At 42.5% G+C, this 24,770-nt stretch overlaps 1 protein-coding gene across 2 annotated transcripts in view; it reads left to right on the forward strand.

The window, feature by feature from the left end:
- Positions 1–24,770, forward strand: part of LOC124742400 (cytosolic purine 5'-nucleotidase) — a 458,666-nt gene that overhangs the window by 43,012 nt on the left and 390,884 nt on the right. Inside the window, exon 1 of one of the 2 annotated variants that reach the window (XM_047248829.1) lies at positions 6,556–6,767. The exons of the other annotated variant lie outside the window; for it this stretch is intronic. Coding sequence (XP_047104785.1) covers positions 6,595–6,767 — 173 coding nt within the window. The 5' untranslated portion in view covers positions 6,556–6,594. Of the gene's footprint in view, positions 1–6,555; positions 6,768–24,770 lie in introns of those variants that run through there. 2 annotated transcript variants of the gene reach the window in all.

Consider the following 24,770-nt stretch of genomic DNA (forward strand, 5'->3'; position numbering starts at 1 on the left):
CGTTGAAGCACAACGCTCCAGCTGCTTTGAAAGACTTGTCTGCCATTTCTATGAAATGATAATAGGAAGGAAATTATGGTGCCAGTTATAAATTAAAAACTTAACAATTCATCCATGGTACACAATAAAAATACAGAGCAGCTCACCCGCTATCTGTCTGCTAATATACCTTTATCTGCTTGTAGCCCTTGAAAAGTCGACAAATTAACACAAAAGAGCTCTTCGACCTGAATTTTCACCCTTCAGCGTTATTAGTAATGTCCAAACAATGGTACGATATCCAATTACAACAGGATATTTGAACAGTTTCAAAAAATAGAATCAGTAATAGTATTCAGCCACATAGCACTTTTCGAGAAAAGAAGCGAACGTTGGACAGACTAAGTTTTCTTTTATTTGCCTGTTTAATTGAATATTTTGATTCTATGTATCTTGAAACTGAGAGAATCAAATTTTTTCAGTCTTTGTTCGATTACTATGTTTATTACAGGAAATAATAGCTATAAAAAAGGGAAAATCGGTTATTTCAGAGACTGGTTATTTTGAGCGGTTTTAACAATTAGGTTAAACTTGTGTGGAATATAACTGAATACCGGTTGTTTCAGCGATAACAGCCATCCCTACAGTGCTGAGGAGATGAGAAAATTCATTAAGTGTAATGTTACGTCCTGGAGTTATTTTTCCCAGAATTGGCGTCGTATTATATTTCGATTGACTGTAAAATGTACGCAGACTACAGGATACTTCTCTCACTGCGATAAAGGCTTGGAACTGGATTTTTGACAATATGACAACGCTGCTGTCCACAAGCCAAGGATCGAGGGCAGTCTGGCGGGTTTACTGCATTAACCTGAGCAGAATCCCCTTCAGAACTTCACAGATTATTCCTGAGTTGAACTAAAGCATCGGTTGCGTGCGAGGTGAATTCATTTCAAAACCCAACAACGACGGTTTGTCAAAGTTCTGGAGAAACGGGAGCAAACGCCACTATTGTTGTATCGAAGAGCAGTAGGAAGTCTCCACCGCTTAAAAGCTGGAAGAGTAGCAACGAGTGCAAGGCGCTATCAGTTGCCTCTTTGGAATGAACAGTGGGTGTCCGAAGATTTCCGACCGTGTAATTTACACAGATCCTTCCTTGCTTTACGCGGTGTGCAACAAGGTGCACAGAAAAGAAAACCATGAAAATCCGCATTATGCCAGGAGTGCGCCGAAGTTAACTTCAGTAACATTCTGAAAAAGCCTCTGTGTAAATTCTTGCCCCAATCTTCCTGTTTTAGATTTTCCTTGGGTTCACTGAATGCTTCAAGCGTGTTCCAGGTTGGTTCTTTAGAGAAGGCTCAGAAATCAGAGTGAATGCTGATCGATGTCGACAGGACGCCAAATTCTGTCCTCCGTTAGATGAAACTTTCCGTTGCCACGTCAAGATTTGCAACATCTGACCTTTGTTTTATTTCGAGTGGCATCAAACTGCACACATGCAAATCCAGCTGAGCACTTGTGGGACTTCATGGAGCTGCACATCCAGTCACGCGATACTTCCCCACCCACGAATCGGCAGTAAAATCGCTTTGCATGCAGCGCCATATGCCGCAAGCCTGCTTCTTGCGTTAGCCAGCCACACTGCGTTGGACTACGTAAGTGCGGAAGACAAAAGGAGAATCTACATCGCTTTAGCAGATGCTCAGAAGTTTGTGATTGCATAACGAAGCCTCGTTCAGAGCTACTTTATATTAGGAAGAACTGTCCGCTGCGGTAGTGGCTGGCTGTGTTGTGTAACGCATTGTAACTGATCGTGTTTCTGATTAATGATACGAGCGAGGTAACGTTATTAGTACTGCGTACGGTCGCTGCATCTCTACGGGTGCGTTTAGTCCTGTACAACTTATCGTGAGCACAAGTTTGCCTGTGCATATTGTTCGGACATACAAGGGGACGAAGAAAACAACGAGAAAAGATGTAAAACACCAGTTTCTCCTAATTTGAATAGTTAGGGCACAACCAAGACAACAGTTTAGTTACCTACACAAACCCTGAGTAGAGAGTCAACAAATACAGGAATAAAGACGAAGTTCCAGCAACATAAATCATCAACTGATTAACACCCGTCAAGATAATCATATCAAACTATGACACGTTATATAATAGCTGTTATATTTGTAACTTGCAAAGTTAAGTTGTTGCATATTATAGTATATTATGTACCTCCAGAGGCACACTACATGTATACTTGGATAAAACACACGGTGACTAGCTGTGTGAGCTATGCCCTGAGGTTAGCAAAGAATAAAAATTAAAATGCTACGCAGAACAAAATAAAAGCAATCGTTTTTACTGCTGACAAGTACGCGACCATTACCTGTCGGGGAAGAAAAGTGATTCTTGGCGCCTTAGAAGTGCAGAAACGTGGCTTCACTGCGTTTCGTATTTTCCTTCTCTATCAATGGACCATTGAGATAAAATATTATCACAAACTTATAAACTGGTCAAGTTCATGGTGAACACATTACTTGCCGTTTTTATCTAACCGAGCAGAGCCACTCAGGCATTACTTGTGCGTCTTCCTTGGAGTTGGTCTGTTTTTGCAAATTAATATTGTCTACTGCGGCATCAAATGTTAGCAAAGCGGACGATGGACCCTGGAATAAGCGTACATTCTTCTGTCTAGGTGTGAATGAAATCACGCTTGAGTACGTGTGGAGAAAGGTGTCGGTATGTACGCAACAGCATGCGTACCTAATATGTTCCATAACGCACCCGTATAAAAACGGGATTTTCGTTGATGTTACCTCGAGTTGTATTGGTATAAAAAGATAGGGTCAGGAGTTTTGGATAGGCCTTGGGCTAGCGACCAACAGAAGGAGCATCTTAGTGCCGCTGTCTTACAGTACAGTGTCAAAGTATGAATATTACACACTTCCTCCTCCTTAGACAAATGGAGCAAATTGGTTGTATCTTTTGGCATTTGATGTGCTCTACGGTAGGCCTGATGGGAAGTATGGAGGCACCATTAGTTCATGGGCGGTTTCTCGGAAAACCACAAAAAAAGGTTTTTTTACTATCTTTTCGCCGTCACCATCGGACCAAAGCCCAGCCGAAGATTCGGAGACGGCTGATATTTTACTATATATTCCCAAGATCCCGAACTCAAACAACCTTGAAAACTTTCTCGGTATTTTTATCCGTTTCCAAGATACAAAGGTTGTAAATTGTTCTACTACACGTGAAATCCGGTATGAAGCGAAATCTAAGTAATACATAACCGCAGCAGATTGTCAAATTTTAATGGTATATTCACTAGGCCGTTGTCTAGAAGAGCAATGTCCCCGTTTTCAAAAATCTTTATCCGTTATCGTGAAACACCCCAAAAATCTGTTTATTGGTACCAAAACCCAGCCGCGGATTCCGAGATAGCTGTGCACACCAAACGGCTGTAATTTTTACGATATTCCTAAGAACCGATATCAAACAATCTTGAAAATTTTCTTCATGTCCTTATCCGTTTCCGAAATACAGATGATCAAAGTTATCTACATTGTGATCAAAAGTATCCGGACACCCCGAAAAACATACGTTTTTCATATTAGGTGCAATGTGCTGCCACCTACTGCCAGGTACTCCATATTAGCGACCTCAGTAGTCATTAGACATCGTGAGAGACCAGAATGGGGCGCTCCGCGGAACTCACAGACTTCGAGTGGTCAGAAGACTGGGTGTCACTTGCGTCATACTTGTGTACATGAGATTTCCACACTCCTAAACATCCCCTGTTCCACTGTTTCCGATGTTATAGTGAATTGGAAACGTGAAGGGACGTACAGCACAAAAGCGTACTGGCCGACCCCATCTGTTGACTGACAGAGCCTGCCGACAGTTGAAGAGGGTCGTAATGTGTAATAGGCAGACATCTATCCAGACCATCACACAGGAATCCCAAACTTCATCAGGGTCCACTGCAAGTGCTATGACAGTTATGTGGGAGATGAGAAAACTTGGATTTCATGGTCGAGCGGCTGCTGAAAAGCCACACATTACGCCGGTAAATGCCAAACGACGCCGCGCTTGGTGTAAGGAGGGAGCGTAAACATTGGACGATTGAACAATCGAAAAACGTTGTGTGGAGTGACGAATCACAGTACACAATGTGGCGATCCGGTGGCAGGGTGTGGGTATGGCGAATGCCTGGTGAACGTCATCTGCCGGCGTGTGTAGTGCCAACAGTAAAATTCGAAGGCGGTGGTGTTGTGGTGTGGTCGTGTTTTTCATGGAGGGGGCTTGCATGCCTTGTTGTTTTGCGTAGCACTATTACAGCACAGGCGACAATGATGATTTAAGCACCTTCTCGCTTCCCACTGTTGAATAGCAATTCGGGGATGGCGATAGCATCTTTCAACACGATCGAGCACCTGTTCATAAGGCACGGCCTGTGGCGGAGTGGTTACACGACAATAACATCCCTGTAATGGACTGGCCTGCACAGAGTCCTGACCAGAATCCTATAGAACACCTTTGGGATGTTTTGGAACGCTGACTTCGTGCCAGGCCGCACCGACCGACATCGATACCTCTCCTCAGTGCAGCACTCCGTGGACAATGGGTTGCCATTCACCACGACACATTCCAGCACCTGATTGAAGCTGTCATCAAAACTAAGCGTGGGCGGTCACCATATTGAATTCCAGCATTACCGATGCGCCGCGCCATGAACTTGTAAGTCATATTCAGCCAGGTGTGCGGATACTTTTGATCACATAGTGTACTTGTGCACGTAATATATACTCATATAATCCCACGTGAGGCGAAAACTTAATGTATAAAGTGATGTAGCACGGAGAAATGAGCTGTTGAGTCATCATCTGAGAACCCCATGTTATAGTATTGAAGCACATTCAAATCTTTTTTGCACGTAAAATCCGGCCTGAGGTGCAAAATTAGTTTTGTGTTATTTCAATTTCGCTCAAGTAAACTTTAAAGATTTAACTCCCCAATACATTTCTTTTCATATGAGTTATATTTCCAGCTGCAGCAGGAAAACGAAGAGAACCAGCGGAAAACTGCTCCTAAGGCGACACAAAAAATGAGAATTTATTTAAAAGACTGTCTGAATAGAGCGGTACTAGCTGTTTCATTCTACCTTCCTGAGCACCTTTAAAATTTTTCTCAAAAATTTTGGCATGCGAACAACTCGTGCTTTTTTATGCTGAGAGAGAAAAAAGACAGTGATAGTGGTAGAGACGGAAAAGTAGTAAATACTGAAAGATAGTCTGCTATTGTTGTGTTATAGAAAGATCAAAGGAGATAATGGGAGTATGAGAGAAAGAGGAGGACACTGTGGCAGTGGAACACAGTTGACAGTGACAGAACAGTGCTGGGAAAAGAGTGAAGGAGACAATGCTAGGCGGAGGAGAAAGAATAAATAGAAAGTGGAAGTGGGTGAGAGCCAGTGATGACAATGACAATGACAATGAGGAAGAGAGAGAGAGAAAAAAACCGAGAAGAGATAGCAGCAGTAGGAAGGAAGGAATGAGATATTAACAGTAAGAGAGGGAACAAGTGGGAGACAGTGACAATGAGAGTAAGAGGAGACTGTGGTAGTAGGACAGAACGAAGGAGACTGTGGAAATTACATTGGAGAAATTGCGCCAGATGGTCGAACAAAAGGAAAAATCAGAAGCGTTTTGGGGCAGAAGAATATACATTTCTTCAATAAACGTTTCGTTTGTAGCAAATGTTCTAGTTGAATTTGATGAAGATACTTCTAAAACCTTACATCTGGTGCACAACACTATACGGAAGTGGAAGTTGGAAGCATGCGAGAATCAGAGAAGAAACCAGGAGCTTTTGACAAGTTGTACTGTTGAAACAGTTGAAATATGTTTACTCTTCCACGAGAGACACTGAGTTCGGCTGAATGAATGAGTGAGAATGGGCAAGTGAGAGTGGATGGGTATGAGCGACATTCAGCGATGGACTAGTGGGTGTGAGTGAGGTACAGTTAGGGAAGCTTGTAAGAGCTTGAAGTGAGTTGTATGTTAAAAAAACCGCGAATATTTTCGCATGCCAAAATTTTTGGGAAAATTTTTAGAGGTGCTGAGGAAGGTTGTGTGTTGCAGCTGGTACCCCGCTTTTCAGGCAGAGTCTTTTAAATAAACAGGAACATATTCGCATTTTTTGTGCTGCGATAGGAGCATTTTTTCGCTGGTACCCTTCTAGTTGTATATCTACTCTTGCTCGTGAAGCGCCTGGTACACAGGTCTGAATGCACAACCCAAATTTATGCGAGACTTGGAGACGCTCACGTAGCCGCGAAGCGCTCTCCGTCTCTCGTTTCTCTTTACTGTAGATGGAGACGTGTGTCCTTTATCCTCTGTCCTGTGTGTGCTGCCCATCCTGCTGTCATGTGGACAGACGCGAGCGAGTATGTTTTATGTGTAAGCAGCGAGCGCTTTTTATTTTTTCGTGTTTTTTCTCACTGGGGTTATCGGCCACTTTGTGCCGTATCATCTGGAAGCCGGCCAGGACCTCGATAGCGTGCCCTCCCGCAGAGCTGAGCGGTCAGCGGCCGAGGTCTCAGTTTGGTACCGACCGCCAGCCAAGATGCCGATGGCCACTAGGAAGTCCGTGACGCTCCCGCCGCTGGATATCAGCCTGAACGTGCCGCCGTCGCACCTCACACGGAATGACCGTTCCGAGAACGACCTAGACTGCTTCTCGCAGGGCGTTGCCGCCATCGACCATTCCTGGATCGACGCTCGTGAGCTCTCTCACAGGTGGGTCGTCAGAACCACGGGCTTCAAAAGGCTGCAAATGATCGAACTTATGCGTTAGTAATAGACCATTGGCGCGCACAGTGCAGTTCATCAGCGTCAGAGTCGCGTATTCATTCCAAACAGAGTAGGATTTGTGTTCAAGTGAAAGGCAGATCCATCTCTTACTGCAATAGACGCCACTCCATGCTTCGTAATTGATACTGGGGTAGGGAGGATGGAGTGGGGCTTATACCACTGTTTTTAAAATTTTGATGGAAATAGTTTGTCAAACTTTTCCTGATCACTTACTGCGTAGGGTGCAGAGAGTGGTGAAAGCAAGCGCCGCTCACCATTTCAAATCACCATGGAAGGAACAAGCTCTTCCGTCTCACACAGCCTCCGTGCTCTATATTATTCGTAATCGGGATCACTTCAAAATTAAAAATAACACACTGGAATAACGAACACTTAAATATTTCGTAATAGTGCCTTATTGACATATTCGTTTTCAGTAATGGTGCTAATTCCTGCAAATTCCACACAGTTCTCAAAAAACAGCATTCGGAAACGCATTTAATTAGATTTCTCACTTAACTCTGTATTCTAACAAACCTTCACCGAGTAGTAGTATGTAGCTCCCGCAACGGGCCTACAGTTGCCACATCGCACATTTTGAAACAAACAAGCCCACAACGTGACACGACCTATTAGCGTACAATGCAGCACAGTAGTATTGCGTATGTTAAATCTGTAACGTTGGCAGTAGCTGTACACTACACAGTAGTGGTCAGAAATCTTCAGACTCCTATGGATTTCTAGCGATTCAGAACTAGGAAGCCCCACGATCAGGGAAAGTTCGACAGTTAGTATTTATTTCGGCTTAAGGGAACGTTATATTTGAACAATGTAAAATACGTAGCTGTTTGTAAAACTCATCGCAAGATTCATACTAGCAGATAAACTCATTGTTGTGCGGATACTATCGACTCCTTTTTCAGCCATACAAAAAGAAGCTGAAGCGTAGCTGAAAGTAAGGGAGACGTAGAACAACTAGTGGACGGATTCGAGTACCTGCTTACCACTGAATTGGGACCGAATATAAACGAAAAGAGACAGCAGACGAAAAAGGTAGAAGTAAAGAAATTGCGCAAGATGGTGGAACCAAAGGAAAAATCAGAATAGTTTTGGGACAGAAAAAACATTTCTCCAATAAAAGAGTTTAATTTGTAGCAAATATTCTAGTTGAATTTGAAGAAGATATGTCTAAAACCTTGCATCTGGTGCATAACACTATACTGACGTGGAAGTTGGAAGCATGCGAGAACCAGAGAAGAAACCAGGAGCTTTTGACAACTTGAACTGTTGAAAGATTAAATCAACGGTGAAAGTGAGAAATATACGAAAATGTAGCACAAAGAATAGATGAGGAAAGAAATCTATGGAAAACCATTACCAGAAGAATTGCCAAATTTTTGGGGCATGTGCGAAGACGTTCAACGACAAAATACTCGGCACTGTAAATTTAGGGGTAGGCAAAGATTTTGAAATTATGAAGCATATAATCCGATCCCAGGTCCAATTGGGGTGCGGAGATAAAAATGGTTAACAGGTGACAGGAAGAAACGGAGGACAGCATCTACATTGTAGAGAAAATGGCGCCATAAGAAAGATAATGTCTTCTGAACAGTATCTTCCAACTACAAAGAGAGACAAGCAATGTAAAGCGTTGCAAACGGAGTCAGCGTCACATCTTCATAAGACGTTAAAAAAAAAAAATCCTAGAAATATCATTTTCTGCTTTAAGCAAGTTTTCTTTCAGTTTTTCAGGAACGTTTTGATCTTCTTGAAAGTCAATAGTATATAATTCTATCCACTACATAAACTTTAAAGTATACATAAATCACCTCATAACCTGCTAGTAAGAAAATATTTTACTTTCACTGTCGGTTGCGTTCATCGAACTTCAGTATAGCACAAGCGCCCGTGTCGTTGTGGAATGCTTTGGAACGTATTAAAACAGTTTCTGCATCGAGTAACAGAAAGACGTGTTACATGTGTCAAACTACTTCTTAAGGATCACAGCGATTGTCACATGGTGGAGTTTAATGAACGTAACTGGAACTGAAAATTAAAGCATTTTCTTATTAGCAGATGAGATGGTGATTTAAGTATACCTTAAAGTGTCAATAGCTGTGACAGCATACTTAAGAAGGTGTATATAATTATTTCAGTATGCGATGGTTGCACAAATAACAACATCAACATGAAAATACTTTGTTGTACTGGATGGTTATCATTTAAGTGCAGCTACTCAGGGAGGTCCAATGTGGGCTATAATTATAGTATGGCAACTTGGCAACCGTTAACGCATTGGCAACCGTTAACGCAGAGCCGGTGTATGCTGAAAAACTGTAGTTCGAATTTTGGCCACCAAGTGCAAATCTGGCGCTGCGAACGTAAGAAAGATATATAGAAATGTTTCCATATGTAGTGGACGAAGAACGGGCGGTGGGCAAGAAAGATCAAGCGAGTGATTTAATTATCAACCATCTCGCATGAAAACAGTGATTTCCACACAGTTTCACCCTTACAACGGAAGAATAACATGCTGCAAAAGGAGGTCTTGATAACGTACAGACGTCACGATACGCCAGACAGGCCCTTTGGGATACTGTTTTCGGAAAAGAACGAACCGAGAGTAAAGGTGCTTTTTAATCCACACCGCACTATCACATACGGCGAGTGCAATGGCGCTTCGAGAGTAAGACGCGGTTTAACACCACCCCAGATTCAGCAGTTCTGTGTATTCACAGCACCCTGTAGTGCAAAATGTGCCCCGTGACTCCATAGAATATTGACCAGCCACTTGTCATCACCATCGATTCCTGCCAGAAACGAAGAGAAAATTGAGAACATTGCTACAGATCATGAGGTGTCAGTCGTTGCGCCGTCTGGATTTTGTACGGGTACCAATGTAATATAGAGTGCAAAACTTTCCGTACTGTTGACCATTGGATGGACAATTCTCGTGACCTGCACCAGCACTATAGTTGGAGTCACGAACGATGGCTGTCGCTTTTAGGCTTGTTCCGAGCACCTACGCCACGCATAATCCGATAGCTAATGAGCGTCCAGCAGTGTTCTGAGCGCTCTGCTCTGAATATCGTAGCTAGCGCGAGCATCAGATGTGATCGTAGTGAGTTGTTTAGTGAGTTTCTGTTTCATTTATTACGAGTTGTCATCGCTAATGGTGGTGGTAAGTGATAAATTCTGCATAAGCAAGCGAGAGACCTAATTTGCAGGATATACGCTTTCTTCGAGAGGAAGCGTACCGCAACTGTCACTTGCAATCGTCAACAATGGCCTTCCGCTCCGTACCTCGACATGCGCGAACCGCCATCGTTCGTGGATTGGACTGTAGCTATACCTGGGGCACGTGCTGGATCGTCAGTTACAGCAACAGCAACTTCGTCAATAACTTCCACTGGGATAGGACGCCTTCCTCTTCCAGGTGTCACACCAAGCTCACCCGTGTTTTCGAATTTCATCATTTTCTTTAAACCATTTAATGACTTCGCGCTTCTCCTCAGAACTATCAGTCGGCGATACTCTTTCAGTGCAGCACTTTAATTGCTTCTGTCCACATAAAACAGTTTCACTAACAGTGAACGTCTCTCTTTTCTCTATAGCCATCCTGTTCATTCACGTTATGGTTTGACAAAAGACAGCGTGAATGTCCTACCGTCATATAGTGTACAGCGCCAGATTTCCACCTGGTGACCAAAATTAGAACAAGTTTATTTCGATTTTAAATCGATTCCGCATCAGCACATTAACATATCTATAAAGCTTGGCTGCCATACGATAACTACAGCCCACACAGGGCCTCCGCGAGTAGCTGCTCTGTAATTATAACTACCCGGTATTCACTCCCTATGAGTGAATAGTCCGAGGTTATTTTCATTTTCTTTGATTTATACAGAGCGTTACCCTTTTTATATTCTTCAAGTAGCTATAGAACTGAATTGACACATACAGTCTTTATCTCTTGCTCGTGTGGGAAAAATCGCAGAAAAGCTAAGTAAGAACTCACAGTGTTCGAAGGACGGTATCAATGTGCGAGCACTTTGAGTAATTAGCAGCTATATTAATTCTAACACTGTATCTCTATTAAGAATGTGCTCAGTTGTTAGTCGTATCGCTGTCGCCGTTCACATAAAGAGGGCAATTTTGTTTGCTTTTGATTTTTTTTTACTTCTTGCGTCTCCGTGCTGCAAATTAGAGCTCTCGGCTAATGACGAGAGCAGAACAAGAAACCAACTGTGGCAACATTAGGTGGACAATTCGACTTGCGCTTGTATCGATTTAAGGGGAACACGAGGAACCAAGATAGGAATCTTATGGCTAAGATTCGATGTCAGAGCCTAGCGAATGTGTAAAACCGTATGTTCAGAGAGCAAGTGGAGGTGTACGAGGATCTCGGCACTGGCAGCCAACAGCGCTAATCACTAAAAGCCTAAATATGTTAAGTCACTAATTGTCCGTAGGACTGGTGTTTGTTTCACGAACAAGTTGACCAGAAAACGATCTGAAAGATTTGTTGTATTCTTTCGGTGTCATTAAGAAAAGCATAGTCGCTAGAAGTAGATCACAACTTGCCTCTGCAATGCACTGATGTTACAGAAACGTCACACCCATTGCCGTGACTGGAAACATTACAGCAATGCTGTCGTTCAGTGCCTTAAAGGTTTAGAAACTTGACAAATTATCAAACGCGAAATTTCTCTGCCTTCTTTCATGGAAAGAAGATATATTCGTACGTAGTTTCGGTGGACTGTGGTGTTGCGCATTAGATATGGCGGAAGTCTTGCATTATTCAAATCTTCTCTTGGCTGTGTGCTTCTCTCTCGGACGCTGGTCCTTCGTAATAATGAGGTCGCAAAGTTCATGGCTGATTGGGACCTTTGTGGATAAAGGAGAACAAGCACTTATTTAAAGGCACACAATGTCGGATAATCCGTGAAAACTGCTTTTAGTAGTTACTATTATAAACGAGTTTCTTGCATGAGTTCATTTTTTTCTAATCTATAATTCCACGAGAAAAATATAAAGGAACGATTAGGATGGGATTCCTCGTTCAGATAGGATTGGGATGGAGGGGATGACGGAATAGCTACCAAAAAAAAGCTTGTTTCCCATCCAAGAAACTTTCTGTGCACTGATGTTCCAAAGCGATGTTTTCTGAAACTTAACTGACTTATCTTGAAATCATTTTCTAGTAACAGTGCTGTAGTTAGCACACTGTAATCGCATTCGGGAAGAACAGGCTTCAAATCCCGTGCGACCATCCTCATCGTCCGCTGTTCATCTAAATCATTTAAAGCGAATAGCGAGACTGTTCTTTTGATAAGGGCACTTTCGATTTCTTTCCCGTCCCATGTCTTGTCTGAGATTGTGCTCCGTCTCTGATGAACTTGTCGTCGACGGGACATAATATCTTAATCCTTTTTCTTCTGTTCGTTTGCCTAACCTTTACTTTGTAATGGCGATACCACAAGTCAACTTTTACTTGTGACATTATGAATACTCCGATCCCTACGTCACTCTTTCCAGTGCAGTTAGAAATATAGCAGTCTACAGACATACGCAAATCACAGCTGCAGTGAAAACACATGTAAACGTTATGCAGCCATCGAGGAGGAAATTAGTGTTTAACGTCCCGTTGACAACGAGGTCTTTAGAGACGGAGCACAAGCTCGGATACGAAGATGGGGAAGGAAATCGGCTGTGCCCTTTCAAAGGAACCATCCCGGTATTTGCCTGAAACGATTTAGGGAAATCACGGAATACTTAAATCAGGACGGTCGGATGCGGTTTAGAACCGTCGTCGCCTCGCGGAGTGGCCGCGCGGTTAGAGGCGACATGTCACTAATCGTGCGGCCTCTCCTGCCGGAGCCGCGCGGGATTAGCCGAGCGGTCTTAGGCGCTGCAGTCATGGACTGTCATGGACTGTGCGGCTGATCGCGGCGGAGTTTCGAGTCCTCCCTCGGGCATGGGTGTGTGTGTTTGTCCTTAGGATAATTTAGGTTAAGTAGTGTGTAAGCTTAGAGACTGATGACCTTAGCAATTAAGTCCCATAAGATTTCATACACATTTGAACATTTTTTTTTCTCCCGCCGGAGGTTCGAATCCTCCCTCGGGCATGGGTGTGAGTGTTGTACTTAGCGTTAAGTTACTTTAAGTAGTCTGTAAGTCTAGGGAACGAGGACCTTAGCAGTTTGGTCCCTTAAAAATATAAATAAAAAAATAAAAAAAGTCGTCCTCCCAAATGCGAGTCCAATGTGCTAACAACTGCGCAATCTCGCTTGGTTTGTGGCCCTCCAAACACTAGGGGTAGCCTAAGTAAGACGTATCGGGTGGAGGACAGTACTCGGCAATGACGTAATCAAAAAAGAAATATACACCGTAATTTATCACTTACTAACTTCAGCCACGCGTAATAGTTACAGTGTAGAATATGATACAAAAAGAATGAAAATGCAGAACAATGTAGTATGCTGAATTCCAGTGAGCCAACAACTCATGCGGAACACGTCGCTGATGTGGCGTGAGGCAAATAAAAATAATGAACCCAGCAGTAACTAAAGCAATGACAACAGCTTCGCCAAATGAAACCACTATTATTATATTTCAAACTTGTGTCGATGCTTGCAGTGTTTCCACGATGATGGTTCAAAACTTCTGGGAAGATAGAGAAAGACAAATACATGAATTTGCGATAGGAAACCCTGGTCATATTAGTTTCGTGCAAGGGGGAGGTTAGAGGAAACGTCGTATGCGTATCTTCTTGACCGCAGAGCTAAAGGAAACGATGCAAGTGTCCTTGAAAAACAGATGTCGACACTATTGAAAGGCTTTGCTTACTGATCTCCAATCATATTATTATTACCATATTGTAACAGGTACCTAACTGAAAGATATTTATAATAGGTACTCAACTGAAAGAGTATAACTTTTACGGTATTTGGACATATTATTTTGATGTTAGGCAAGTAACTAAAGACAGCCCTACGTGCAAATGCGTTCTTGTTCGCATTTTTAGTGCCTTTTACGTTGACTTTCAACACGAAAAAGGAACATCGTGAACGGGAGGTACACCGCGGCTGGGAGCATTTTGAGTCCAGGGCCATCCGATATTTTAAGTTGCAAGCAGCATAGCGACGAACGGCGAAATAGTTTAAATATTGCACGACAAGCGGGTCTGGGTACACTTGTTGCTAGTTAGAGTCAATTTTTTTCTTGTTTTGTCGTTTTCCCCAATGTCCGTTCGATCGCGAAATGGAAACCACAGTGAAAATCAAAAATGTTTTATTTGCGGCACTTACCTACAACTTACAACTTCCTGCTATTTCTCTACATAGTCGGTAGTCTGACTTACAAATTAGTCGTAGCGTTGTACCAACTTTCCAATATCCTAGTCACAGAAGGCAACGAGTGTGCTTTCCGCTACGGTGGTCTGCATCTCGTTGTCTGTGCCAAAATGCTGTTCTCATAGCCAGCGATTCATCTCAGCAAAGATATGATATTCAGAGACAGCTAAATCCGGGCTTTGTGGTGGGTGACGAAACAAAAAATGCCTCTGAGCACTATGGGATTTAACGTCTGAGGTCATCAGTCCCCTAGAACTTAGATTACTTAAACCTAACTAACCTAAGGACATCACACACATCCATGCCCGAGGCAGGATTCGAACCTGCGATCGTAGCGGTGGCTCGGTTCCAGACTGTAGCGCCTAGAACCGCTCGGCCATCCCGGCTGGCGGTGACCAAACACTTCTCATCGAAAGCGCTGCAAGGAGTGTCTTTGTTACGGTTGCAGTGTGCAGCCCAGAAAACATTCCTCTTCCCTAGTCCCGAATTGCCCTTCATAGACGATTTTCTCGAATCGGCTGATCCACTCGCTGAACAAGATCATCCGTTGACATTCGCGTCCTTTCCTGATCGCCTGCATCACGGTTTGGTAATTATTCGTGTACTCTATGACTTACAAACCGTTCTGACTCACTAGCTGCTGTCATTTTGCCTGTGTGCATATTTGCATTTGAAATTTCTGACTGGAGATGGGCAGTACTCGAAACTGCAATTGCGATGAACAAAAAAAATTTTAACGGCCGCGGAAGCTATAATGTTTAACAGTAATTACTATCACTAAGGTTTGAAGAGCCTCTTGATTTTTTTTTCGTGTTATCGGTTTAAAATTGGGTTGTTTTGAAAATCTGCCTTATCCAAACACCACTTATTTCTTTTTATTCACCCAAACTTGTTTCGAAACCCATGTGCCATCATCTGTGAGTCACAAAACACTCAAAATTAGCGCCACATTAAACATGAGGCAAACAATGAGTAAGTGAGCAGCGACGACAATGTAGCACCTCTCAATGAGTAATGAGACGGAAGTGTCTTCTCAAATCACGTTTTGTATAAAATAAGTGTGAAGTAAAGTTGCGAGTGAAATTTTTTAAATGGCAGTGTGAAAACAGTGTACCCAAAGCAGTAAATGAGATACGCAACAGGACGGAATGTACAGTAACATACATAACAACTATCCACGAAATAGTACCTCAGAAACACAAAGAGTTTTCTTCACGACTGTTTTGCAGATGACATGCTGTCAAAAACGACAAAAAGTGCACAAAAACCCATCTATACTATCGTAGTTTTACGAACAAAGTAATTTTCAGGTGAGTAATCGAAACAAACCATACACAATAAACTTGTTAAAATTTTTAGGCCTCCAATAGATAAATTGTTATAGACGTTAAATTATACTTCACAGAAACATAATTTGACCCACTGAAGATAACACAAAGGTGTTAAGACATGTCTGGGCGAATAAAAATAAATAAGTAGTGTTTGCATAAGGTAGATTTTCAAAACAATATCAAGAAATTATTATTATTCTGTCTCAAGGGAGTTTGGAAAGTCATTCCCCGTCCTCTGCAAAGTGCAAGCAAAATGATTTTGACCGATTTGCTGTTATTGTTTTCTACTGTTCCGCAGAAGTGCTTCCTTCTAAAGAAGGAAACTTGTTTTAGAAGGAAACTTGACAATCACAGTTAACAGAGTTGTATAGCAAAAATCCAGCCTGCAATATTACTGAGAACGTCATGAGGAGATTTCGGAAATAAATCTGCGTTCGACAAATTCTTGAGCATTTTTCGGTTGCCGGTAGATTGAAAAGGTAAGACATCTTAAAGCCTGGTCCCTATGCAACTATTTAACTATTTGCTTGTCAGTCTTGCATGATCATGCCAAATTTGTCAAATAAAACGTTACATGAGGATGGAAGTTTGTCGTTCTTGCGTGTACTGAATTTTGTTTGAGGAAGTCGCAAATGACCGATGGGGTCTAGGTTTGAGTACATGCAAAAATACCGACAAGTGTCTGTATGTAGTCGCTCGTCAGTCTCATCGTTCAAATTTAGCTCTGCTGTCAATCTACTCTCGGTGATGCTAGAGGTTCCAACTCTCATTTTAGTGTGTGTAGTGGCAAAAGAAAACGGTAGACTGGCTACATTGAACTCACGAATTTTTCACGGAGTTCATAGAGCTGTACCACAGTTTTCCTTGCCTCTGGTAAGTACACTCTAAGGATTACAGCAACCTCGACAAGGAAAACTAACCATACACCATTTGGTTAAAGAGTACAAAGAAGTGTACCGTGGAGCAACACCAGTTAGTCACCAAAGAGATCAACTCATTTTGATCATTTTACAGCAACCAATGTACGAAAATAAAATCGCACATGACATCTGAACCCGGAACCAAGAATTTATAAACTTTCGCTGTGGTTCTTTGATTTACTTTCCTTCTTGAATGTCGAAGATCATGGTCAGACACAGAAAATTCCGAAAAGAAGTTAAGTAACGAAAATCACTTAATTTTCATGGTCACCAACCGTTATTTATTGCGTCCCTCATACAAAATTAGGCAATTAAACGTCCTTGTAACTCCTGCCAGCCGCTAAAAATCTGCGGTGAGTCTCTCGTGGGGGCTGAAAGCCGCCCTGTGACACTGGCTTCTTCTTCAGTTTCTGGTGTTACAAATGTTAACAGTCCGCTTCTGTGTCCATACGTAAATAATTGCGCCAATCTCCTGGTTAGTGTCGCAGTACACGGAGAAAATTCACATGGGAGAACGTCCCTCTGTTCAATAAACAATCGTGGGACCTTCGTGAACGACGTGTAGACTTTTTCTTCTTCAGTTTAAGAGCACATTGCGCAAACGTCGTCACATCGTTTTTCTTGTTCTACGACTACTTCGGAACGACTGAGCAACAGTTTGAATAGTATAGCTGCGCGATTTGTGTCTCTTGTCAGATTTGTGTCTCTTGTCAGTTCTGCGTGATCATACAAGACTGATGACAAAACGTTACGTGTAGACCTGGCTTAAAACGTAACTGCGCAATTTGTGACGATTTTTCCCACAGTAAGAATACTCACTGAAGTCCGGTTGCGCATCCCACGCCCGGGTTCCCGGGTTCGATTCCCGGCGGGGTCAGGGATTTTCTCTGCCTCGTGATGGCTGGGTGTTGTGTGCTGTCCTTAGGTTAGTTAGGTTTAAGTAGTTCTAAGTTCTAGGGGACTTATGACCACAGCAGTTGAGTCCCATAGTGCTCAGAGCCATTTGAACCATTTTTGAAGTCCGGTTGCACACATCACAAGGAAGGCGAGGATTTAGTACAGATGCTTTTATGTCATGAACGGCAACATAACTAGGCAAGACTAAACTTATCTCGCTCTTTGGATCACTGTAAATAATCTGGAAGTGTTATCATAAGAGTCCGGATTTTCATGCAGATGCAATTTTTTTTCTATTATTCGAGAAGTACGCTTTTTTGATAGTATGTTCGAGTTACTTCTTTTCTTACATTATAGGCACGCTTTTATAGTGCACATAAATGCATGTTTTGCCTGTATTTTTGAAAATCTTTAATTGTGGTTCATTTTTTGCCTGTCTTTTAATTAAAATGCTAACCTTTAAAAAACACGGACATTTTAAATTGTGTGTTCACATGCTCGGTTGTTGCGAATATTTATTTTTATGTATCTTTTTATGATTTTCCTTTCTTCCCGATTCGCTGCTAGGAGTTACCTTCGCGCTTGCTCTCGTAGTACGTGGCCTTGGCTGCGGGACTTCCCCGTTCTCCCTGCAGAGTTGCACCAATACGGTATTAAGTGGCAAGTCGGAACTGTGTCTTTTGGAGCTGCTTGCAATGTAACACCGAGCAACAGTTTTAGCGTTGTTATTTAATATGTGTACAATTTTTTAAATGTTTCATTTCATGATATTCATAAAATTTAAATTTATCCTGCACTGAAGTGACGGCTGACTCGTTTTCGAAGCTTACCTCAGTTACATATCTTCAGTTGACTCCCTGTTCTGTCTACAGATAATCGGTTCATATCTTTGGTGAGTGGTGACTACTGGCTAGTGGTTTGGCAGTCTGTTTTAAAGTTCTTCACAATGAAGTGCGATGCCAAAAGTGAAAACAGGTAATTAGTTTAAATTGCAATGGTATGAGCGGGTGTTCGAAGGGGAGATGAAACGACAGAAAGCAAAGTATTTTATTGCCGAGCATGTGAAAAAACAATTGGTAGTAAGAAATGTTTCCAAGTCGTTCAGCATGCACACACCAGTAAACACAAAGAGAACGTAAGACGCAAAGCCACGAAAAGTGCTCCCGTTCATATGTTCTTAGGTGAATGCTCGAACAGCTCTGTTTCGCAGTTTTATTTTGATTTGTTCGAAGCCTTTTTTTCAGCAGATATTCCGCTCTGGAAATTAACTAATCCTGTTCTGAGAAATTTCATTGAGAAGTATACGGTGTGTAAAGTGCAAGACGAATCCTCTATACGTAAAAATTAGGTACAGCAGTGCTACAACCAAAACATAAAAAAATAAGGAATCAGTTTCAAAATAACTTTAGCTAGGTGTCAATCGACGAAACACAAGACTGTGACGGATGGTTCGTTTCAGATGTTGTTAATGGGTCTCTTAGTAAACGTGTACGGTCTACGCCGTATCTGCTTGCAAGAGAGCAGTTTCAAATGACAAATAGCTCCGCAGTTTCTCCAGTTTTTATCGATTCCATGGATATACTATGGCCAAATGGCATTCAGTACGAGCGTGTGTTGCTGTTTGGGCTGGGCCACATGGTTGTCTGCAGTGATTTACTACATCAAACATTTGGAAACTGTTAAGAGCGTCGTATCTACATCTGATCCTAAAAGTGCAGCCTCAATTGAAGCTGATCAAGATGTTTTGAACACTCCAGAAATAGGGTCTAGTGTTGCTTATATATCTGCTCATTTTTCTCATATTCTGACGGCAATTGTTTCTATGGAGGCTCGCAATTCCACTCTTTGTGGTTTATTAAGTGTGTTCAAAACCACAGTCTTTAAACTTGAAGCGTTGGTGAAAGAGGGAAGGATAAAGTTCAGAGCATATTTTCAAAAATCCACGATACGAACAAATTTGTGAAACTGAAGAAATTGTAACCGGTAACCACACCGAACTTCTAAGCAACACGTCGCCAACAGCTTAGCTAGCCGCGTTTGTAATGCACTCTTAAGCTCCTGTAAGGTAGGCTTACTTTGGAACATCTGAAACGTAGTGATTGTGAACTGTAACGGAAGGGAAGTGGAAAACAAATTGTGAGCACAAAAGCCTTCCGTAAATTAATATAAAATACTAGTTTTCTTGCCTGTTTTGTAAACGTTTCTTTGTGAGTCATTCACAGGCATTTTCGTAATCCTTTTTGTACTAAACCAATGTCAATTCAGTTTTTATACTCTTTTACGCGAATAGTTTTATGTGCGTGTTTTATGTGCATATTTTAGATTTTTTGTTGCCAAGTGCATACATATTTAAGGGTTTATTACTGCATGAAAATTCGATCCCCACTTATCAAGCAGTTTTGTGACGTTCCACCGCTGACATGTCACGGCAGTGAAGTGGCGCGTACGTGCGAGTCATTTCTATGGAATCATTGCAGTAAGGTGGGCCGAGGCGCTGCAGAATGTCGGAAAAGCGCTACCGTCTCTGGACCCGCTCTTGACCACACCGTAAATGTAATTGCCGGAGCTGTTGGTGAGTCAACGTGGGTTGTCCAATATGAATGTAAGAAATGTGTTAGTTACAGGTATGTAATACGCCGTAAGAACAGTGGTGTAAAAGGATCCTAACCGACATTGACGGAGACGAGTGTCATTCCTTATCACTGACAATCTATCTCAAACCCAAGAAGGACTATTGTTGCCAGTGAATGCTGGTCCATCTCAACCAGTTTCCGAGTGAAGGAAACTATATGCAGTCGACATTTGGAGTCGAATATCTCGCAAAAGGCCGCTGCACACGCCACATAAAACTTTCTGTCTTCAGTGGGCCAGGCAACACAGACACTGGACACTAGAAAATTGGAAGCATGCAGTGTGGTTCGATACTTACTTACGTGACGTGTCCGTGTCACCAACTACAAGGGTAATCCCAAAAGTAAGGTCTCCTATTTTTTTATAAGTACACAGACCTGTTTATTTCTACAATGGTTTTGCATCAGTTTACAGCGTGAACATTTAGCTATTTCTCTACATAATCACCATTTCTGTCGATGCATTTTTGTAGACGGTGTGGCAGTTTTTGTATGCCCATGTCATACCAGCTCGCCGCCATGTTGTTCAGAAAGTTATGAACCTCTTCTTTCACCTCGTCGTCGGAGCTGAGTCACTGGGACCACAATTAACGATGACAGGTACTGCGAGACTCTGAAAGAACTCAAATGGGCAATTCAGAACCGGAGAAGTTGAATGTTGAGCAAGGGCGTACACATTGTCCATGACAAAGCTCGCCCACACATCGCTCGGCAAACCGTTGCTCTCCTGCAACAGTTTCAGTGGAAAATAATCACCCACCCACCCACCCTATAGTCCTGACTTGGCGCCCAGTGACTATCAACTGTTCCCTAGATGAAAAGAACATTTGACCGGAAAGCGATTCAGCTCCGACGACGAGGTGAAAGAAGAGGTTCATAACTTTCTGAACAGCATGGCGGCGAGCTGGTATGACATGGGCATACAAAAACTGCCACAAAGTCTACAAAAATGCATCGACAGAAATGGTGATTATGTCAAAAAGTAGCTAAATGTTCAAGCTGTAAACTGATGTGAACCACTGTAGAAATAAACAAGTCTATGTACTTATAAAATAATAGGAGACCTTACTTTTGGGATTACTCTCGTATTTTGTATATTTCCAGTATCCAGCTTTGTCATTTGCTTTGATAAGATCTGCCACTGTGCAAGTTTTTCCTGTGTTTGTGGGCGTATCATTAGATGTTGATGATTGTCTATTGCACCATAGTCATGAAATCGCTCTCGTTATATCCTCATTTTATCAGGTTGGTATTGCACCGAGTGAAGGCCAGTTCTTAAGCGTCAAAGTTTTACATGTAGTAAGTGTGTTCACAGTTTCAGAGTGATGGAAGAGTTTTATTGGTTCAGTTTTACTCTGCAGCAAAAAATGCAGTATTGTTCTGTTAGAAATAACAAATTAGGTGCCTGTGTATCTGTGGATAACAATATTACAAAAAACTTGATAGTCGTTACTTTATGAACCGCTTGATACTACACATTAAGATCAAAACAGATGTCGTTCACTATTAAAAATACAGGGTGTACATAAAGTCCGGGAACGCCTTCAATTAATTATTGCACAAGAACCAAACATTGTACAGATATCATACATATGTCATTTTGAAGAGAAACCCTGAAAGGTTTTTTTTTCATGTATACCGCCACAGCATAGTTTGGTAATTTGCCGATAGTCAGGGCTAGTCGCAAATGATGGCGAGTTACGCTGCGGAGCGAGCCGTGCTACAGAAGGGGACAGCTGTTTCACGAAATGCCCTCCCCGATCACCAGATCTCACTCCGTGTGATTTTTCCTGTGGGGACACATTAAAGATCTGGTGTATGTACCGCCTCTACCACGTGATGTAGCAGAGCTCCGGGAGAGAATACGGGAAGCGGCTGCCGCAGTCGACGATGTCATGCTGGGACGGGTATGACAAGAATTCGATTACCGTATTGACATCTGCGGGGTCACTCATGGTTCGCATATCGAATGTTTGTAAAAAACTTTAAGAGTTCCTCTTCAAAATGCAATATGTATGACATCTGTACAATGTTTAGTTCATGTGCAATAAGTAATTGAAAGTGTTCCCGGACTTAATGTACGCCCTGTACAATGGGTAACAGGATTCAGCCAAAATAGCAACAGAATTGGTGACTTATTTTTGTCTGAACTGTTAACTTTTTCATTTCCAGAAACATGATCATTTAGAAGAACGCCTACATTTCTCTTGCTGCCAGGGTTAACGTTCCTTTTTTTCTGTTAATATACCGTATAAATTCTGCAGATTTACCTAGCAATAACTGTTTTGCCACAATATCTTGAAACAGTGTCTATTAATATGCAATAGACGACAGGTCAGTAGCTTATAGAAAACCAAATTGTGTCGGTTTGTTGTATGAGAAGATAAGAAATTTCACGTTTACTTTCATTCTAGCTAATTCTGTTTTCAGTAATTGTCTAAGACCTTGAAAAATCACAGTGTTGGATTGAAAAAAGAAAATAAAAACCATAGTTTTTGCTATATCGCCGTAGATTAGAAAGTTAACCATATAGTAAAATGCTCTCCTCTTTACATGTTATCACTTACCAAAATCTCGTATCGACATCTCGAACAGTTTAGGAGATATGAAGCATGTTTTATGAATATTTAACTCCTGTGCGCATGCGGTCGGAAGTGATCGCGCTACATAAATTCCATTTTCTCGAGACTGGAGGTGGATAGAGACCTCCTCTCAAACCTAAAGAAAAATTCAATATCCAAGCCAAATCTCATTCACACTAACATATGGTGTAATATGCACCAAATGTAAAATCATAGCGACCCATATCTTTCATCGCAAACTTTTTCGAAATCCGCAGAATGTCGTACTTAGATGCGAATTCATTTTAAGTATTACCATTATCGAAATTAACATATAAAGCTTTAAGTAACGTGAAAATTAATTTTTTTGCCATTGTTTTCTGCAAAATCGTGTGGGAAAGACTACAGAGCTGACGGAGCGCGCATGACGTTGGCACTGCTGCGGCTTGACTAGCAGGCAAACCAGCGTTGTATGTGCACCCGAAGGCGGTCGGTTGTAACTGCGCGGCGAGTCGGCACACAACTACCGGCTTTCTTTCTCTTCTCACACTAACATAGTGCGACAGCCGACGTTCTCAGAATTTGAGGTTAAGCTTCCCATTTCTTGCTGGTGAGTTTTCGGATGATATTATTCCATACTTTTCCCGTAACGTTCGTAACGTTCTGACAGTGCCTTCGAAATGTCAGAGTCCTGTCAAGTCGGATATTTCCGCGATCATCATTGTTCCTAACTCCTGCCACATCACTTTCATTTACCTACGTGCGTCTTTATTTTAATATGAAAGGCACACACTGGAGTTTTGATTGCGCGGCCCCTCCCGCAGGAGGTTCGAGTCCTTCCTTGGGCATGGCTGTGTGTGTTGTTCTTAGCATAAGTTAGTTTAAGTAGTGTGTAAGTCTAGGGACCGATGACGTCAGCAGTTCGGTCCCTTAGGAATTCACACACACTTGAACATTTTGAACTTGAGTTTTACAGGGATTTGGCTTGAGGAAATTTTGTCTGAGGTAGACCGCTAAGTCTTCGAGAGTCCGCATCAATTCCCCTTCCAATTCCTCAAACGATTTGCCTTGTGCGGCCACGCATTAATGTCGGCATATACATCGAAGAGCCAAAGAAACTGGTACACCTGCCTAATATCGTCTCGAGCCCCCGCGAGCACGCAGAAGTGCCGCAACGCGACGTGGCGTGGACTCGAGTAATGTCTGAAGTAGTACTGGAGGGAGCTGACACCACAAGGCATCCCAGATATGCTCAATAATGCTCATCTCTGGGGCGTTTGGTGGCCAGTGGGAGTGTTGAAACTCAGAAGAGTGTTCCTGAAGTCACTGTAGCAATTCCCTACGTGTGGTGTTTCGCATTGTCCTGTTGGAACTACCCCAGTCCGCCGGAATGCACAATGGACATGAATGGATGCAGGTGATCAGACAGGATGCTTACGTGTCACATGTCAGAGTCGTATCTAAACGTACCAGGGGTCCCATATCACTCCAACTGCACACGCCCCACACCATTATGGAACCCCCACCATCTTGAACAGTCCCCTGATGACATACAGCGTCCATGAATTCATGAGGTTATCTCCATATCTGTACAGTCCATCCGCTAGATACAATTTGAAAAGAGACTCGTCCGACCAGGCAACATGTTTCCAGTCCTTAACAGTCCAACGTAGATGTTGGCGGGCCCAGGAGAGGTGTAAAGCGTTGTGTCGTGCAGTCATGAAGCGTAGAGGAGTGCGCCTTCGGCTCCGAAAGCCCATATCGATGATGTTTCGTTGAATGGTTTGGCACGCTGACGCTTGTTGATGGCCCAACACTGAAATCTGCAGCAATTTGCGGATGGGTTGCACTTCTGTCATGCTGAACGATTTACTTCAGTTGTCGTTGGTGCAGGATCTTTTTCCGGCCGTAGCGATGTCGGAGATTTGATGTTTTACCTGATTCTTGATATTCGCGGTACACTCGTGAAATGGTCGTGCGGAAAAATCCCGACTTCGTCGCTATCTCGGAGATGCTGTGTCCCATCGTTCTTGCGCCGAATATACGTGGTGGAATCCAACATTTTCGGGACTCGTGCTGCCATCTGGAAAGTAGGAGCAGTAGATCTTTGCACCACTAGGTGGCGAGAGCTGCATGTTTTTTAAAGGGTACGGCCGATTTTCTTCTCTATCTTTGACACCATCCGACCTTGAGCTCCGTCTCTAATGACCTCGATATCAACGGGAGTTAAACCCAGTCTTTCTTCTTCTTCTTCT

This window comes from Schistocerca piceifrons, chromosome 1 (assembly GCF_021461385.2).
Source record: "Schistocerca piceifrons isolate TAMUIC-IGC-003096 chromosome 1, iqSchPice1.1, whole genome shotgun sequence".
Taxonomy (NCBI): domain Eukaryota; kingdom Metazoa; phylum Arthropoda; class Insecta; order Orthoptera; family Acrididae; genus Schistocerca; species Schistocerca piceifrons.